This window comes from Neltuma alba, unplaced genomic scaffold, assembly GCF_004799145.2.
Source record: "Neltuma alba isolate B1F8T4 unplaced genomic scaffold, ASM479914v2 tig00001131_pilon, whole genome shotgun sequence".
NCBI classification, from domain to species: Eukaryota; Viridiplantae; Streptophyta; class Magnoliopsida; order Fabales; family Fabaceae; genus Neltuma; species Neltuma alba.
Window position 1 is genome coordinate 31,335 of NW_021632346.1, and position 20,777 is coordinate 52,111.

General features: G+C 33.8%; 1 protein-coding gene across 1 annotated transcript; it reads right to left on the reverse strand.

Moving 5' to 3' along the window:
- Positions 1–7,308: 7,308 nt before the first annotated feature.
- LOC114751271 (transcription factor MYB4-like) lies at positions 7,309–8,650 on the reverse strand. The gene is made up of 3 exons (XM_028939929.1): positions 8,521–8,650; positions 8,249–8,378; positions 7,309–7,801 (listed from the first exon to the last, which is right to left on the reverse strand). The coding sequence occupies exons 1-3, from the start codon at positions 8,648–8,650 to the stop codon at positions 7,309–7,311; spliced, it is 753 nt and encodes a 250-aa protein (XP_028795762.1).
- Between the last annotated feature and the right edge of the window lie 12,127 nt (positions 8,651–20,777).

The window sequence follows — 20,777 nt, forward strand, 5'->3', positions numbered from 1 at the left end:
TCAACGACTTAGTAAGCCTCATTCTATGCATCATTTGAATAATATGCTAGTTTCACATGACTTTAGCGAATGGAGGAAATGGGTGAGAAGCGAAACAATCTTTGGACTTGATTAGGTATGAAAGCAAAAACTGAAATATTACACCCTATTTGGCGACATGGTGATCGAGAAATAGAAACCAAAATGGAATTTGATTTGTATTTTTGTAGATTATTGTGTCTGAGTCATGAAATATGCATGCATTTTGCTTTCCTTCCTGCCTTGGTTCTGGTTTCCCACTCATCAGAACAAGCAAATTGCATAACTTAGGAAACTAGTAAACCAGTTTCTACGTTTGATATGAGAAGTGCCGAGTCCGGCTAGTGACTACCTATGGGCACATTTGACATTTCACTAATATTAATATAAATTCTACTTGCATATGTACACATTTCGAAGCAGTTCTTCTTGAAGGTCATAACTTAATACTAGTGATATATGATTTAGACACTATTCAATTCATTTAATTTCCATCTGTTGCGTGGCTTGGGATTTTGGGATTAATGTTTTTATCTATTTCCTTTAAATTCACGCTTTAAGAAAGCAGTATATTTTGATCCCAAAAGGGGGAAAATATCGGTTTTGTTGGGTCATTCTTCCCAAATGTTTCTTTTATATGAATTTTGTATTTCATAAATCTTTTGAGGGAAGTATTCTTTAATAATCATATTACAAGTTGGTGATCTTACACTGAGAAGAGTAAATATATAAGGTAAATTCTGTGTGCTTGTGAGAGATGGACATTAAAAATACAAAATAAATATAATTATGTCGGGAGGTTGGGCATTTTTTTTCAAATGCCAATCTCTTATTTAGTGCAAAGCCAAAAACAAAGGAAAAGAAATCTCTTATGGCCGGAGTTAATTTAATAATTTTAACTTTAAGTGATTTATCTCTTTCTCAAAAAAGTTTCAAGGACGATAAACAACTTTCATTAAATCACCCTATTCGTTCACATCATTGAATACTTTCAACATCTTAAAGATATATTATAATTATTAGACTAGTTAGCACTTGATAATACTATGTGGCTTTTGATGGCAAAAAAAAAAAAAAGTGGCTTTTGATGGCAAAAAAAAAAGTGGCTTTTGAGTAAGCAATTTATTATTTTCCATTATTTAACTCACTTTTTAACCAACATTATTTAACTCACTGTGATCTTGGAAATTAAAATATAAAACTTAATAAACTTAGGGTGCTAAATGATACGCACATCTTTGCCGGTTTGCCCTTAGTATTTATTTTAAAATTATTGCCCGTGATCAAGGGACATGGGATTTGAGTTTACCCGCATGAAAGTTAAAGAAACTTGACTTTAAACCCAAAAAAAGGAGGGAAATTGATTGCTGCCTAAATGCTCGTCGGCCGCATCGCATTTTGGAAAAGAAAAGAACCGGCCGCCTAATGAAATTCAAAACTCCCACAGAAGATACTATTTGTCCTGTTGTTAATTAAAGGCTGATGATCATCTTTTTTTTTTATTTTGCAAAAAGACAAAATGATGATATTAAATAGTAGAGTTTTACATAGTACAAAAACTTAGCTTACAAATAAAATGCTGAAAAACAACTACGAAAGGCATGCAATAAGGAAGAGTAGTCCTGCCAAATTATGCTGGTCGAAGAGGGAGGTTCCACTGGGATGCGGATGATGCTTTTGTTAATGAAGGTCTTAATATTACTTCAAGGAGACTAGAATTATGGATCCAACACAGAGAGGCTCTGAAGCATTGACCAATAGAAGAGATGCCAATCGCTGAATGACTCTTACATAAAAGCTTCTTCAAGGGCAAACCACAATGACTAATGATGCCATGATATTCATGTTGTTTCAATGCCATATAAATAGAATGGAAAAATGTGTTCTCTACTTTCTACCCTATAAATAAGACCAGAGAAGTTGAGTACATATTAAACAAGAATAAAATTAAAAAAGTTATTAAATTTTAAATGAGAATTAAAAAAATTTAAGATTTTTTTTATTTGTGTAAAACATGTTGGAAGATGAGTAGTGATGAGAAGGGAGGTAAAAGTTAAGAAAAGCAATAAGAAGAGTAGTGGGATTGCATGGTTTTCAGGATGGAATGGTGATGCTGAAATTGGTGGTGGGTGCAATTAATTGGCAGAACAAGTTCACATGAAATGCGAGAATGAGAATTGGTAGCCACAACGATAAGCTTCCAAGCTTCATTAATGGACCAGCAAGGTGCCTCTTTGTCTCCATCTCACCCATTCTTCATATCGCCAATTCCACAAATATTAATTCATTACTCTCCACTTTGTTACTGTCTTGTCTTTTTCCTTCTTCCCACACGCTGTCAAGTTTGACACGGGTATTTTCATTGTTAAAAAAAGCACTCCTTTTGGAAATTGGAAATATATACTCTATCAAGTCTTATACATGTTTAACGAATTAAAAGTTAAAATTAGTTAAAATAATAAATATGTTAAAAATATTTTTTTTCAAATTTGTCTTTATTTATTAAGAGAATAAATGAGAGAGGCAATAAATAAAAATAACAATAAAAGAGAATATATAGGGATAATATTAATGTGAGAGAAGGGGTACTAAATACAGTCAACTAATGGCAAAATGGGAAAAAAGTTATAAATGTTCGGACAAATTAAAAAATGATGCTTATATTTTGGATTAGATCCGTCTCTAAAAATAAAGCTTATATATAAGAGCAGAGGGAGTATTACCTTGGAGTTCTGATTTTAGTTTTGAAATAACCATCGCTGTAAAATTTCAGCAAAACGTTGGTTTTAGAATATTGCACTCTATTATTTAAAGAAAACAATCATGCCTAATGTCACTTGTTGAGGCTGGTCAAGGTGATGAAAGCAGGATGGGGTGTGACTAAAAATAGGGTTGAAACCTTCCTGGTTATTTTTTAAAAAAAAGTGAGATGCAAGCAAATGTTAGTCTAAAAAATAAATCAAAATATTTGGCCAAAAAAATAAAACAAAATAAATAAGATTGTCACTTCCAGAGTTCCAGGCCGTTGGGAAAAATGGTTTTGGGTGAAAGTGTACTTTTAACTCTTTTCGGAAGCCCAGCTCTGCTTTAGCATGGCCTTTTTGTGCGGTGACATTTTTCGGGTTAAAACGCGGGCAAATCCTGGAAGAGAGAGTAAGCTAAGCTGCTTGCGCGTGCCAAATGAGTAAGATTATGTTTTTAGGAATCTGCAGACTGTAAAGCAGAGTTTTAAATTGGCCATAAAAACGGAATTTTAAATTTGCTAAGATTATGTTTTTACGTTGATAATGATGAAATAATATTCTATCAGCATATATACATACTACAAAGCTGTACTATTTGTAATTTAATTTGTAGAATCCTATACGTTGAAATATTAATTAATTAGTAAGTAAAGTTAATTAGTTATTTCTTACTTGGTTTTAATGTTAAGCTCTAATTTACATAAAGAGCCTAGAGTTATCCATTTTATGTATAGGTGTGATAGGACGTGGAGTCCTCACCATATATATATATATGTATATGTATATGTATGTCCTATACATAAGCTTCAAACAACCAAATCATGTTTAACAAACTACCAGTTAAAATTAGTTAAAAATAATAAATATGTTAGAATTTTTTTTTCAAATTTATCCTTATTTATTAAGAGAATAAATGAGAAGCAATAAATAAAAAAATGATAAAAAAGAATGTAAGGGTTAATATTAATGAAAAAGAGAATACTAAATACAATCAACTAATTAAAGACAAAATAAGAAAAAAAAAAGTAATAAATACTCATACACTCATATTTCGGGCCAAACCCATTTCCAAAAATAGAATTTATATATAGGCCCAGGGGGAGTGTATTCAAATTTCAAAGGCCTTCGTTCATGGGAGTCAAGCGGCGGCGGAGGAGCCCCTCTATTTTGACGACCATGGAATGGGGTATTATGGGAAGAAGGAGGCTTCAATTTATTTGCCTGGAAACTCCTTATTGGAAGCTGCCACCTTCTGGATGGATCTGCAACTTTTGAAATATGACTATCTTAACTCCTCATCATCATAGCAACGAAACTGGAACCAAGAAAATGAATCATCGTTGGGTCCCAACAAAATGGATCTGCAACTTTTGAAATATGACTATCTTAACTCCTCATTATCATAGCAACAACACTGGAACCAAGAAAATGAATCATCGTTGGGTCCCAACAAACTTTTACTTTTATTTCCCCACAAACATAGATTCTCCCTTTTTCCCCCCTCTTTGATTTCTAAAGGCCAGTTATAAATCAAGATATTATAAGCGAAGCATAAATCCGTGATCGAATTGTCGTTGTAAATGATCATTTATACCTTACTAATGCATAACACTTGTAATTTTCAAATGGCTACTGGCTAGCTAACTAGCGGTAAATATGCTACATAAGGGAGTTAAAAATGCGAAAGGACTAATTATAAGTAAATGCATGGTTTGAATATAGACACTTGTTAATTAATATTTAATTTTTAACAAAACTAAACGTGTTTAAATATTTCATCTAAATTATGTATTGATATATTATATGATTATACAATATATGTAAATATTATTTGTAACCCTAAATTTATGCTTGTTGAGATCATGATCACTTACGAAGGAGATATATATATATATATATTTATATAACTGACGTGACTCACGTGAGTATAAAGGGAACCCAATCAGACATAAATACCAATATTCTCTCATTGTGATCTCAATTTATAGACACTCAGCTAATAATATAATATAATCACTTTAAGTTATGGAATGGGATCAAATTGTTTTTGGGAAGAGACAGGATATATTATTATGGAAATGCGTGGTTTGTACGTTAATATTGAACTGGTAAACCTGCTTCGATGGATGTGAATCTCTACGCGGCTTACTGGCGCACCTTTTTTGGTTAGTTTTGGGTCATCAAAAATTGGGAACACACGATCGAGCTAGCACGTGGTTTTACCTTAAAAAGGATCGAACTCGACCATCTAGCCAACAAACGTTGTTTCTTCTGACCAACCCAACGCAACAAAGGTATTGGAATTTCGTAGAAGCCACGTACAGGTTTCATAATATATCACGTGCATGGCCTAATTAAGTACTCCTCCGGTCCTTAATATAAGACCCATTTAACTAATTTTATTAGATTAAGGAAGTTAGGTAAGTTAGTTAATTATAAGAAATGTGACACGTTTTTCCTAAAATACCATAATCATCTTTCTTAATACCACATCTTCCTCTTTTACTTGATTATAGTTGAGGGAGTATCCATAGGGGTAATTTAGAGAAAATTGATAAATATGAGAAATGGGTCTTATATTTAGGACCAAAACCAACTCACTAATTGGGTCCTATATTAAGGACCGGAGGAGTACTTCTACAAGGAAAGGAACTATTAGTTTCAGTATTCATCACCTTGATGAGCACTCTAAACTCATCAAATTTGGATCAGCTATATCTGATTTAAATAATATAGATTTAAAATTTTTAATTAATTATTTTTAAATAAAAACTATTTTTTGAAAAAATGATAGTTAAGAGATTATCTCTATTTTAAATTTTATACATATTAAAATAGTTATTTTAAATAAAAAAAATAAAAAAATTAAATCTGAACCATCCAACTTACACATATGTAATTTAAATCTAATAAACTTAAAGTGTGCGGAAACTGGTTCCAGAAAGGAAATCGATTTGCTTGAGTGAAACGAACATTCCACCGAAGTCCCTATTGCAAGTCAGACATCTCCAGGTTCAGCTATGGCGGCCCGATCATAGATCGACCATCTCTCCAAGTCCTTCTTTTCATTTTAAGGATCAAATTCATTCTATGAACGTTGACACTGCACACCCAAAAAAAAAAAGCATTCAAGAATGTTCAGCGCTAGCTGTAACTTAATAAGAAACCAGCCTCACGACAAGGCACCGTTTTTTTGCTCCAATTTTTAAAGATTTTTAAGAAGAGTTTCTTCATATTTTCTAGAGTAGAGGACGCCATTTTGAAGTATTTGCTAAGGAAAACAAATGCTGAGAGCGCTCTATATTTTGCCATAGAAGAAACTGAGTTTTAAAGAAAATCTGCATATTGATTCAATTTAATTTTCTGCTCTATACATCTTCCCTCTGCTTTCTCTTATTACTCGCTTAATTTATGATTTATATATTATTGGCAATGCATGTTTAACCTTGTAATTATGAGATGAACTAAATTAGGTGATGTGGGAACAACTTGTTTATTCTTGATATTTTTAAGTGGGAGGAAATCATTAGATGACGTGGAAACCATTATTGTTATACTGAAACTAGAAAATGGATTTTAGAATTACTAGATCATGGTCTGTTGAGTTCATGAAACTATTGATGGTAGGCGTGGGTTGATTTGCTTTTGGGGTACAGAAGTATAACTACTAATCTCATGTGGTCTCATTAGGATATAATTTTTCATCAAGTCAGATTTTCTATAGATCAGATTAATTAGTTAAGGAAGTTCTTTAGGAGATGATAACTCAGAATAAATGCCTGTAAATATATTATACTCCTCCGGTTCTAATTATAAGACCCAATTGACTTATTTGAGGAGATTAAGGAAGTAAGTTAAGTTGGTTATTTATAATAAATGTGTTATCATTCCTAAAATATCCTTGCTAATTAAGTATATTGGCTAAAACTATCATTATTAGAAGGATTATCTTGGAAAAAAATGTATAAATATAAGAGACAAAATGGATTGGGGTCTTATAATTAGGACCAAATAAAAAGTCAAATGGGGTCTTATAATAAGGACCGGAGGAGTAACTTTAAACTATACATAATGACATGCGATAGGTGATGCATTAAGAACACGATGAAGTAGTGGGGTAATTAGTATGATATAAATATGGACGTATGATCAAAAGCGCTCGATTTCATTAAGAGAACAGACTCACGAACATTAGTTTCATACATGTACATGCAAGTCCACAAACTTTAACAATCAAAAAAGCAGGAACAATATGATAGAGTGGCCTAGCTACTTGCCAGAGCAAGGTGCAGACAAACACGCGCGCGCGCACATTATTATTAGTAGGATAATAATTATCAGTGTGCTGACGAAATTTCAAATTTGGAAGGAATGAAAAGGAATTGAGGTGCTTTTAATTTTTGACATATTCTTCCAATAACCATCCATAGCTAGCCATCTTCAGTTCGACCGCAACAATCTGCATGCCATATTTAATTTCAATGCATTAATAACCTCTTGTTATGAAGCCCATCAAAAGAAACATACAAGGAAGAATCGCCACTTGCTATATATCCTTTTTAGGATCTTCAGGAAATTCTTGCATCATTTGGCACAAAAACTCAGCATTTTGGAGAAGGTATGAGGAATAACCATCCACGTCAGCTTCATGTGCAGCATAGCACAGGCTGTAACAATTATCCTGGTCACATATATTCTCTGGGACAAATGGTTGGGTCCAAAAATCTCCGAATTCGTCAAATATTTCCCATGCAACATTAGCAGCGCCTGATGCTTCGAAGGAAAAGGCTGAAGATGAATTGTAAATGGGTGGTGAGCTTTCTGAGACATCACTGGAGGAAGCAGCAGAAAAACCAAGCCCAGGGTTTTCAGGTTCGAAATACTTCGTCATTTTTCCTTCACAAGTACCAGTAGCCTTCGTTTTGAACTCAGATTTTTCCTCATGATTGCACCCAAAGTGCTTCTTTAGGTGGCTATGCCAATGGTTCTTAACCTCGTTGTCACTTCTCCCTGGTAATCTTTTGGCAATCAAAGACCATCTACGATGAAAAATGTCATAAATGTTAGATATATATTAGGTGTACATATGAAATCATCATATATTTACTTGATGTTTAAGGCAATTGAGCTTTGAAGTCAAGTGATTCTTTCACATGCAATTAAAGACAGCATTTTTTTTTTTTTCTTTCGCAACCTTTTCATCCCAATGATGGAATCACAATATCAGGAACGCTAAGAAAACAAATTGAAACTCGATCATCCAATTTAAATTTTCACACTTTCAGAAAGCATTTTCAAGTACTTCAACTTTTCCAAGGTTTTCCTAGCCATATTAAGGCAAATGAAAAAGAGTCATAAAGACTCATGTAAGCAAATTAATGAAACTAATCAAACTCAAATATTATTAGATCGAGCCATATACAGCTAATGTCTAAATTCATGCTTCTGTAACAAAGTGATTAACGATTGAGATAACATATGCTTACTTATTTCCATGCTGTTCATGCAATTTGATGATGAGTTCGTCTTCTTCCTGGGTATAATTTCCATGCTTTACGCCCGGACGAAGGTAATTTAGCCAGCGAAGTCGGCAACTCTTTCCACACCTTGATAAACCTGAACGTAAATATAATTTCAAACTCCATCAAGATCATATCCCGACTTGTATTTCTTTAATTAGAAACTAAAGTTAATTAGGTTGAAACAAACAAGTTGGTTTTGGTGCAAGTTTGGTTAACAAGTTCAAGCATATATATACCTGCGCGTTTGGGGAGCTGACGCCAATTGCCGTGGCCATATCTCTCAACATACGCTCTTAACCTTTCATCCTCCTCCTTACTCCACGCACCTCTCTTCACTCCATTTTTGTCATAGCAATGGCCTGTCATCATGACCTGTGCAAGTTATTAAACTTATTTGGTTATCTCAGATCAATCTGATTTCAAATATCGAAACCTAGCAAGACACAGAGAAGCTAAGGCTACACACATATATATTTGAGAACCTCTCGGCTCCACTCAATAATACTTAAGCGCTAGCTAGCAATAAGATTAGACACGCCGAAAGAAATATGGGTGTGTCTTCGAGTTCATGGAAAATTCCCCTGACAAATTAAATAAAGATGGGTGTATAATTTTGAACTAGAAGAAGCACTGTCTGTCGCCTTTACTTTTGGTGGTTAAGGGTGCAGAGTGTCATGAGAAAGGGATCAGGATTGGTCACTTGCGAAATAAAAGTCAAGTCGTTTGGGAAAAAAAACGATACTACTGTTAGGTCGGCCCATGTGTTTTGTAAAAAAGATACCCTGTTCATCACTATAATTGGTCACATTATATATATATATATATATATATATATATAATATAGTACGAAACTTTTGACTTCGTGGACGTTTAGTCAAAAAGCTTTGTCTGCATAAATGATCCTTCGGAGTCCTTCCACAGTGGAATTGGGGTAGACTTCAGATGGACGAAATAGTTAGGGTTTGGGAAGGTTCAGATTACCGAGCGGGGATAATTAAACATGAGAAAAATCAAGGAGAATTTCACACGTTGGTTAATTGTTATCAGTCTGGAAAATAAAAGTATATACATAAGGATTTGGTGACTTGGTGATCGAGAAATATTACGCCCTATTTGGTGACCTGGTGATCGAGAAATAAAAACCAAAATGGAATCTGACTTGTACATACGGAGAATATTGTGTCTGAGTTGTGAAATATGCATGCATTAACTTTGCTTTCCCCTATGCTTTGGTTCCAAATGCATAACTTATGAAACTAGAAACCAGTTTGTACGTTAAGAAAGCAGTTTATTTTGTCCCCAAAAAGGGAAAAATATAGGTTTTGGTGTTGGGTATATTCATTCTCAAATGTTTAATATCTATCAAATTCGTATATTAAAAAAAAAAAAGTGGATGTAGTGTTTTAAAATTATTAAACGTGGTTTCGGAGCATGGGATTTGAGTTTACCCGTTGTGAATTTTTTTTTTTAAAAAAAACCTTGACTCTTAACTCAAACAAGAAAAAAGAAGACCGTACAAGATCTACGTCGTCGTCGTCGCTTCTTTAATTTCTGGGACAACAGGTGGGGTTCAAAAATCGCCGAATTCTAATTCTTCTAATAATTGCCATACAGCATTACCATGGCTGAAGGTGAAGGTTGATTTAATTTTGGCAAAAATATGCATTTTTATTTTTTAATTTTGTACAACATTTCTTTACTTCTTCATTTTCTCTCTGTCCAAATAAAGGGTTAATTTTGGAAAGCCAAAAACATGCTTAAACGTCACTTGGTTGCTTTTGATGAGTCGTGTTTGTTTGTTTCTTGTAATATAGAGTAGTTCTTATCTCTATCTTTCCTTATGAAAAACAAATCACACCGCACCAAAAGGTTCAGATAAATCTGGCATCTCTTTTGGAAATGATTGCATCTTCCGTAGTTTTACTAAACCCTAATCTTTGTCCAAGCAAGTGCAAGCAATTAAAGGTATAGAATAATATGTTATGTAAAAATATTTAATAAGTTTTACTTTTGCCCCTTTGAATTTTAATGATTTATATGTAAATTATAAGCCGAGGTTTTATAGTTCCTTTTTTTTTAGACATCTGAAAAAGAAAAAGAACTACTAGACTTCTTCTTTTATTAGTAAAGGTAGAATTTTACTATTTGAATTTTTTTTGATAAATTTGATAATGTAAAAAAAAAATTTAAATGCGGGAAATAGAGTAAGTTGGGTAAGCATGCCAAGTGAGTCAGCTATGATGGAATCGGTAAACTGTAAAGCAGAATATTATTCATTCGACCATTAATATAAGACCTATTTAATTAATTTGATTTAGAGCTTGTTTAGCTAAGCATTTGGAGGCAAATAAGCTGCTTTGTTTCAAGCATAAGCTCATTTGAAGAATCTGTGCTGTTTGGCTTGCAGTTTGACCAATCTGACTTTTGTATAAAAAGCTACAATAATAAGCTATAAGCTAAAATTAACAGCTCATGACATATAGCTTTTAAAACATAGAGAGAGAAAAGGTTAAAAAATTTATTACCTCCTTTGGTTCTTATTATAAGCCTCAAATAACTAATTTGTAGATAACAAAAAATCAGTTAAAATTAGTTAAAAGTAATAAATAAGTTAGAAATATACTTTTGTTTTTAAATATGCTCTTATAAATATACTTTTATTTTTAAATATGTCCTTATAATAAATAATAAAAAATAAAAGAAAATATATGAGATCAACAGAAGCTTATAAATAATTTGGTAAAATTTTTTTTTAATAATGTTTCATTATTTATCAAAACTCATAATCATTTTGGTAATTTTATAAACAAGCTTACTTTTACTTAATTATAATTCAAACAACTTTTTACCAATCTCACTTTTACAAACTAGCTTTTCTGAACTCCAATCCAAACACAATTCAACTTATCAAATTTAACTTTTATCCGCTTTTATTTTTCTAAAAGTCAAATTGACAATAAGCTACTTTTCCAATCACTAATCCAAACAGACTCTTAATTAAAAAAGTTGGGTAAGTTAGTTAATTATAATAAATATGACATGTTTTTCCTAAAATATCATAATCATCTTCCTTAATATCCTTCCTCCCTCCCCTACTTGATTATGGTTGAAAAAGTATCTAATAAGGATAATTTAGAAAAAATTAATATATATAATAAATAGGTCTTACATTTATGACTAAAATTAACTCAATAATTAAATCTTATATTAAAGACTAGGAAAATGTTTACTTATTGCATTAAAAAAAAAAAGAAAGGGAATTATGGCAGTTAAAGTGGCTTTTATACAGGGATCATTCTCCATTACAAGAGTGTTACGAGTACTTATTTTTATTATTTTTAAAATGCTTAGTGTAAATCTATTTGTTGAAATCAAGCATAGACCCGCTGCAATTAATTGAATACTACTTCCTATTATTAATATAAAAACTAGTTGACTAATTTGAGTAAATTAAGAAAATAAATTGAATTAGTTATTTATAATAAATAAGTGTTGTTTTCTCTAAAATACATTTACTAATTATGTGTATTAATTAAAACTATCATTTGATGAAATCTTTAACATGTGCAACTATTACTACCTTTAAAAAAATAGATAAATATGAGAGACATAATAAATTAAGGTCTTATGTAGGATCAAATTGAATATCAAACTTGCTCTTATATTTTGGATTTTATTAGAAGAATCATGTTCATCTGTTTCGCAGAGATAAGGCTCTTGGAATTTAAGCCTTCTGTAGATTGCTGCATCAGCCCTTCTCTCTGCGTCTCACGAATTGCTACATTTCCAGTACCCTTGCTTCTTAAGAGCAACATTCGATTGTGCATATGTAAATATCTTTTTTTTTTTTTTTCCTTTTTTCTTTGTTCTATCTCACTTTCGTGTGGTTATAAAACTGGGCAGCATAAGAACATAGAGTTCATCTGATTTATAGTTAATAATAGGTATTATGATTATAACGCAGGAAAGTATATTGAAGTGCAATAATGTGATACAAGACATAACAGTAGAGAGGAACAAGTCTGCGTTCGATTTGGTTTCAAGTTCGGAGACACCTATTAATCTGTTAGACCATCATTTTCTGAGCTCAGAAAGCGAAAAAACCAGCTCAACCACTATTGCCGCCTATACTCTGAGGCAAGTGAAGGACATTAAGAGAAGGAAAATAGCTGGTTACGGTGACAGTCACCCGCTCCAGATTTCTCAAATCGAACAACGCTGATCTGAAACAGAAGAATTTTAATCCTGCTGCCTCTCCGCCGATCGAGGACCACTTTGGTGGTGCGGAAAGGAAGAAAGAGTGATTAGAGTACGAGAGGAAATTTGTTGGACAATATAACTTTGACATGGTCCCTGGTACGTCTTGATAAATCTGCAGGCTAAAAAGCAGATGAGGGAAGGCAAGAACGTAATTGTGTTTTTCTAGAGACCAAACAGAAGACAAAACATTACTTTAAATTCGAGAGTCGAGTTTTTTTTGTTCCTGTTTTGTAGTACTAGAGTTGTTGTTTGTATTGTGTCTTTTAGCTTCTGCCAGAGGAATAATAACAGTAATAGCGTTCGCCCCAGAAAGAAATAGCAGTAATAGCAAAAAAAAACAATTTTCTCGGGGATGAAAATAAAGAACTTCAATTACATAACCCACGAGTTTTGTTGTCATTATTACCGTATTATTTATTTTCTGAGTTTCTTGAGGAAGTCGAGGCCCAGTGCGAGGCAAAAATGGTGAAATCTCGGCGTGAATCTGGATTTATCATGATGACCAGGGTCCTGTGAATCAGAGATTCGCGATAAACATGAGGAGGCAAACGCGGTTATCAATTAATTGGACAGCTAAGAAGGGTGTCTCTAATCTCTGCATGTCTCTCTCTGTGTCTTCATCCTCTCTCTCTTGTCCTTGACAGTTCTGAGTCGTAGTATTAGTTTAACCTTTCGAGATGTTAGTTGATTAAAGATTCCTGAGCTCTTTATTAACGAGAATGGATATCTCTAACCCAACCAATAATTTGATAAGAAGAAGAAGTGGATGGTCCACGCGACTGAAACTTCCCCGTCGAAGATATTTGTTCGTACGCTTTTTTGAGATCTCTGGTTTGAGTACCTGCAGGACGATTGCAACTTCATGAAGAAAATGGAGACCACCAAACAAGATTAGTTCGAACAGGCGGGTAGAGGACATGGGATCTTAGTTCCATAGACGAAGGAAGTTATCAGAGTTTATTTTCCATATTAGCAAAATTTCCTTGTATATGTGTAAAATCCATCAGTATGCTGTGACTAAATGGTTCAGCCTTTACAGAGGAGTTTAAGTGTGATTAGTACTGGAATGCATTCGATATTAACGAGTGTGACGTAAATGTTGAAGAGCGTAATTAACAAAGGAGGATATTCCTGTTCCTGTTATAGAAACGGGGAACGCTGAATCAAACCCAGCTTTTACAAAGAAACAGATTACCGGGGAACTAATGACTCAATGATCTTCACCCGAAAAATGAATCAATGACACTGGTATTTTTCATCTTGACATTGGTATTTATCCATACCCAATTCAAAAATGGATTTCTGACACAATCAAAAATTCCTTTACTTTTTTTTTTTAATATTCTCATCCTTCAATTAGTAATAGGCCTTTTGGAAAATGGAACTATCTATTACGTGGAAAGAGTTCTGATTTTTGTTTTGAAACATCCGTCGCCGTAAAACTTCAACAAGGCATTGGTTTTTAGAATATTTCACTCTATTATTATTTAAAGAAAACAGTCATACCTAGTGTTACTTGAGGTTGGCTTAGGTGATGAAAGCCGGATGGGGTGTGACTAAAAATAAGGTTTAAACCTTCCTGATTATTAGAAAAAAAATGAAATGCAAGCAAATGTTAGTCTAAAAATAAAACAAAATAAATAAGATGTCATTTCTACCAGACCGTTGGAAAAAATGGTTTTGGGTGGAAGTGTGCTTTTAATCTCTTTGGAAGCCCAGGTCCGCTTTACCATAGCATGGCCTTTTGTGCGGTGACATTTTGGGTTAAAACGGTGGAAAATTCTGGGAAAGAGTTTAAGCTAAGCTGCTTGCGCATGCCAAATGTGAGTCGGCCATGTTAGGAATCTGTAAACTGTAAAGCAAGCAGAGTTTTCCGAATAAGTTGTTGGTTAAAAGGTTAGACGGTCTCGCCCTTATAAAGAAAGGAATATGAATTCAAATTTCAAAAATAGCATTTGTTGGCAGGGTTTTAATCTTAATGCTCCTGGCCCGACAAAGATTAGTTTCAAACCCAAAATAATCTAAAGATACTTTGAACTATACCCAAAAAAAAAGTTTTAAATTGGCCACAAAAACAGAATTTTAAATTTGCTAAGATTATGTTTTACGTTGATAATGATGAAATAATATTCTATTAGAATATATATACATGCTACAAAGATGTACTATTTGTACTTTGTAGAATCCTATATGTTGAACCAATGGGAATTGGGTCTAGCGGAAGGGGCTAGTCCCTCACAATATGACAACTAAGGTTTCGAATCCCCGCTGGGTGAGGTGCCCACACTTAATGCCCGACAGTGCCTCAATAGGATTGCCTCCTTTTAACCTTGTGAAATTCATGTTATTTCAACGCCTTTTCCCTTAGTTATCATATTTTTTTGGTGCATTAATGCATAGTTGGAAGTATCTAGGATAGGAAAATGTGCATAGTTGATATTTGTGCTAAAATTATGATTTTTTGGTCAATTGTGAATATTTTGCCCCTAGTTCATCAACTTAGTTTTAATAGTTTTTCTTGCTTTGTTAGGTGGTTGAAACTTACTAAGGGAGCCATTTGAATCAGATATTAATCCCATGAAGTTGGAAAAATGCATAGGAAGCCATGACACATTGAAAAAATCAAGAAAAGAAGAGATGCAAAACAGAACATTATTGGCCTCAGCCAACAGAATCACTTGGCCTCAGCCAACAGTATTTCAGAGAGCAATTGGCTATAGCCAAGGAAAATATTGGTCGCGGCCAAGATCGGGACAGAAATGAATTGGCCGCAGCCAAGAGAAATCTTGGCTGTAGCCAACGCAGAATTATTGATGCTCTGCGTTTTGAAGACAGCATGTGTTTAGGGCTCCATATGCTATACAATTCAAGGGATGCGTTGTTTTTCACCATTCTTCACCTTTGGAGGCTCATTTTGGGAGGTTGCTCTGTTAGGGTTGGAGGTATTTGGAGCTATGGAAGCCAAGATTTGAAGAGATTCAAGCCCATTTTCTTTGGTTTTGCTGTCTCCTTCCTCTTTCGTCTTCATTTTTCTGATATGGCTGTAGTTGTTCATTGTAGTTATGGTTGTTTTTTGAACATGAGTAGCTAAGCTTCTATTCTAGGATTATTTTGAATCCTTGTATGGATTAAGTACTCATTTTCCCTTTATATTTGTGATTAATTATATGATTGTGTTGATTTTACTCTATGCTTAATGTTTCTTGTTGATTGGCCATCAATGAGATTGTTGGGTTCACTTGATTGATGCTTGAGAGGGCTAGGTTAAGTGTAGAACTTGGGTAAAATTGTGTGAGAACTTGAAGTTTGCAAGTTGAATGGATGGTTTTGTTAATGAGATAGAGATATACTCATTAACCTCATATAGTCATATAAGGTTTGTAATGAAAATTGGGGGTTTAATTAATAAATTGAGAGATTAATGAACTAATTGAACTAAACACCTATTTGGAGACTTGAGAGAGCACTTGTAGGTAATTTAGTGTCCTTGGCTAGCTCAATCTATAATTAAGAAGCAAGTATATGATGGGGATTTAATTGAGTACTTTTGAAATACAAGGGGGATAAATAATCCTAGAATCCATTTTGTCCTCAGAGTTAAAGAATCACTTTTTTTTTTTTTTTAATTAATTTCTAATTTTGAAAATAGTTTTCCTTCACTCTTAATATAATTGTGTAACTCAAATTAGGCGAAAATGTGATAATCAATACTTGACCAGGTTTTATAACCAAATCCTCATGGGAACGATACTCTACTCATCACTTTATTACTTGTAACAACCCGTGCACTTGCGGAGCGAACACCTCCAATAGGAGGATACCTATGCTTTAGCAACAAAAAAAAAAAGAATCCTATATGTTGAAATATTAATTAACTAGTAAGTAAAGTTAATTAGTTATTTCTTACTCAGCTTTAATGTTAAGCTCTAATTTACATAGAGTCTAGAGTCATCCATTTTATGTATAAGTGTGATGGGATGTGGAGTCCTCACTATATATATAGAAAAATGTTCACTAGACTATATATTATTCAAAGGCCTTCGTTTACCATGGAATGGGATGTTATCATTTCAGTTTGAAAACAAAAAACAGGATTGGAAGGTCGAGACAGTGGGTCAAGGGTCACTAGTGGGACTAGAGGTCGAACTGGGGTCGTATCAGTCATATTAAAATAATATAATTTAATTCATAACATTAAAATAGAACAAAATTCATAAATAATAATCAATCAAAAAAATATAAGAAGTTACAAAAGTAGTTTAAATGTTTCATTGCACCAAGCAAACATTAATAAACTACATTTCTTCATCACTATAAAAATCAAAATCATCATTAAGATCATTGGCAATAGCATAGACTGAGACATCAACAGTTGGACAAGAAAAAGTAGGAGTAACAATATCATCGTGCAAAGGTGGAGGATTACAATATCTATGTCTTCATCACCTATATAAGACAATAAGCAATATTAATGATTATGTAAATAATTATATATTCATCTAAGAATAGTCTTAATTATATATATACATATATATATAAACTTTCGTTATTCCTCTCAAGAGTTGTTGAATTTGCAGCTTCTTCATTGTTAAGGGCATTTTCAAGTGTAGCCACATCTCTATCATCAAACTCTAGAGCAGGATCTTCTTTAGCCACCCAAAAGTCCACCATATCAATGTTTTCATAGTCAAGTAGACCATAACTTTTCTCTTCTTCAACGTACTCCTTTAATGACAAACAAAACTTCAATTAAATATAAATCAATTAAAATAAAAGCCTAAAAGTATTTATTTTTTCAAGATTACCTATGCTTCAATCGCAGATTATAGTTTGTGAAACGAAATCATTCAACCTCTTATGTTCCAATTTGTTTCTTCTTTTTGCATGAATTCTTTCAAACAAGCTCCAATTCATTTGACAACCAAAAGAAGCAGAAGTTTGACTAAGAATACGCATTGCCAACACACTGTAATTCTAGAAGTGAACAACCATAATATGTCCATCATTCATCTACATAATAAAATACATTTAGTACACAATATTATATAGAATTAGTAAATAACCATAAATATACTATAAAGTATTAACACTTACAAGGGTCTAATTTTTGTACAGCTTTTTGACATGAGGGTCTATTAAAAGAGTCCTTGCATTCACGATAAGTAGTCACTTGTTTCATTACCAGAAAGCCATCAACATCTTCATTTGAGTAAGACTCCACCACATCAATCAATGCCATCATTAACTTTGACTTGCTAGGACAATCAAGATCATATGTGATTGCAAGATTCAACAAATACGACGCTGCTTGAAGATTGGTCTTCAAATGCTTGTCCTATCGAGCTTGAATGATGCTTATGCAGGGCTTATACTACTCTTTGTTCTTTTTAAACATCTTGTTAATTGCCACTTTTGCCCTTTGCATGCCTTCATAAACATAAGGCAATGAAGGCTTCTCATCTGAGTCCACAATTCTCAACAATTTTATGAGAGGCGACACAATCTAAACAACTTGATAACAGTCATTTCAAAACTGATTATCTAATATTAGGGCACTAAAATTTTTTCCTACTTCAGTGCTCGATAATTTGTGATCCACAAAATACTTATTAACAACTAGAGCTTGCAAGTCATTTTTGTGCATATATACGCTATGCAATGTAATAAATGTAATAGCAATGTTGTGGCACCAGGACGCATAATTTCGTTCCAACTCGGTCTTCTCCTCAGCTATTATAAGAAAACCATATGGTTGTTGTATGCAAAAATTGTTATCTTTGATGCCTTTGATGCAAGGTCTAACACATGAGGCATGCTAAAAAAGTCTTTCAATACAAGATTCAAACAATGAGCAGCACAAGACGACCAATAAATATTTTTTATACTTTTCCTTAATCAGCCTACCACATGCTACATAGTAGGCTGCATTGTCAGTCATTACATGGACATGTTCTTAAGACCAACCCACTCAATGACTTCACAAAATAGAGTAAATAGAGTTTTGGCATCTTTGACTAAATCTAATGCATCAAGAGACTTCACAAACACCATACCATGTGTAGAATACACTAAAAGTTTATCAAAGTCCGTTGTCTAACATCAGTTCATCCATCAACCATGAATATGTAACCATTGTTTTTTCCATTTAGCTCGATGGCTATCAATAAGTAACTGATATTCTTTTCTCCAATCACTCAATAAATTAGCTTTGAAATCATAAGCACTAGGAGTTTTAAACCCAGGCCCAATTGAAGCAATACCATCCACAACTTTTTGAAATAGAGGGCAATCAAATGCCTTAAATAGAATACAGTTCACAATGGCCCATTTAGCAATCAACATTTTCATATTGTGTTTTGCTTCTTTAGTTGCTAATGCACTTTTAATGCTTGGTTGGGAATCAGGAGCTGTCCTAGAGCAAAATAATTATCCATACTCCCAAGAGCTCTCCTCTTCTTCACACTACATGGTAATTGGAGAATCAACATGGGTTTCTTCAAGTTCTTTTTCTATGTTTTAATAGTTTTTTCTTTGAACATTCTTTCAAAGACTCTGTCATTCTATGACGTACATCATATGAAACTTTTTTTTTTTACATGAAGCTATTTGACCAGTGACACCAGTAAGGTGTTGATTCATCCTATTTATCCACCTCCTCTATAATTATTGCCATAAAAAAGGCATGTATATACAGTTTGTGTCCCCTCTTTTTTGTAGGTAACATGTACCCATGTAGGATCAGTTTTAGCATGCAATGAAGAAGTCGATGTAGGAGTAGAAGTTTTGGTATTGGGAGTAGAAGATTGAGTGACATTTTCATTTGTAGAACTTTGATTGTTTGGAATATCCATCACTGCTACTAAATAACAGATAAAAATTAATAAAAATGATCCTAGATATTAGATAAACACAAATAGTAGAACCACAAGTTTCAGCCTTTCATGAACCAGTTCAGACCACCAATTTGGACATCACAGTATCACACACACTGGAATTTGATGTGTGCCATTCTCAATCAATCAACAACTCAAAAATGAATCAATCATCATTCCAATTTCTAACACTTCTAATTATTAGCTAAATAGTAATAGAGAGCATAAATCAAACAATCATCATTCTAATTTCTAACACTTCTAATTATTAGTTACACAGCAACGAGCTTCAGTGAAGAAAGCAAAAAACAATCGATCATATTCATCATTCTAACACTTCTAACATTGTTTATTTGTTTTAAGTTTTAAGGAAACAATCCGGTGAAAAGGCAGAACCAAACCTCTCAGTCAGTGGAGAAACTCGAAAGGCAAAGGCAATCCATGAATTCAGTGAAAGGTAGAAAGCAAAGCATAAATGCAGAACTCTCAAAAAGCTAGACTTAGTTAGGGATTTTCATCTCTCCCTCACTTACTATTTCCCAAACCTCTCGGCCAATGGAGAAAGGCAAATCAAAGCAAAGATATTTATCAATTTATTCCTAAAATCACAACCTACCTACAAAAGGGAAGGGAATGTTTTTTGAACTTACCCAATACGCCAAAGCCGATATGAATTTGATTGATTGAACCAGGGATTGAAGGATGCCTTTTAGTTTCAGGCAAGGCGAGCAGCAACGGATCTGGGGCAGGGAGAACGGTTGAACACTAGAACAAACTCAACAAAGAAGGGAATGGGAATCTTGGTCAAGGGAGAACGGTCGAACACTCGAACTCAGCGAAACACTCAACTCAACGGTGCTACAAGGGAGAACAATCAAACACTCGACGGCACTACAAGGGAGAACGGTCAAACCCTCAAACTCAACAACGCTACAAGGGAGAACTAGAAAACTCAACGGCGCTACAAGGGAGAACGGTCGAACACTCGATGGCGCACTCAAACTCAAGGAAATGAAGATGGGAATAGGGAATCTGGTCTGGGGTCTGGCCAAGAGGAGGGGGGGCCGAGGGAATTGATCGAACGCTGTCATTCGATTTTTTTAAGCATTAGACGACGTCATTTTGGGTTTAGGGAGTGGAAAAATATTAAACCGGTCAACTCCCCAAACCGGCGGTTGATTGGTTTAATACCAGCTTGATTGGTTACTTCCCGGTTCAACAGGTAACCGGTTTTCTGGTTAAACCAGACTGGATTTTGGATCAGTTTACTACCGTTTTTCCAATCTAACCGGCTGGTCTGATCCCCTTTTTTTCCCCCTTACTTTTAGGAGGAAGGAGGCTTCAATATAATTGCCTGGAAA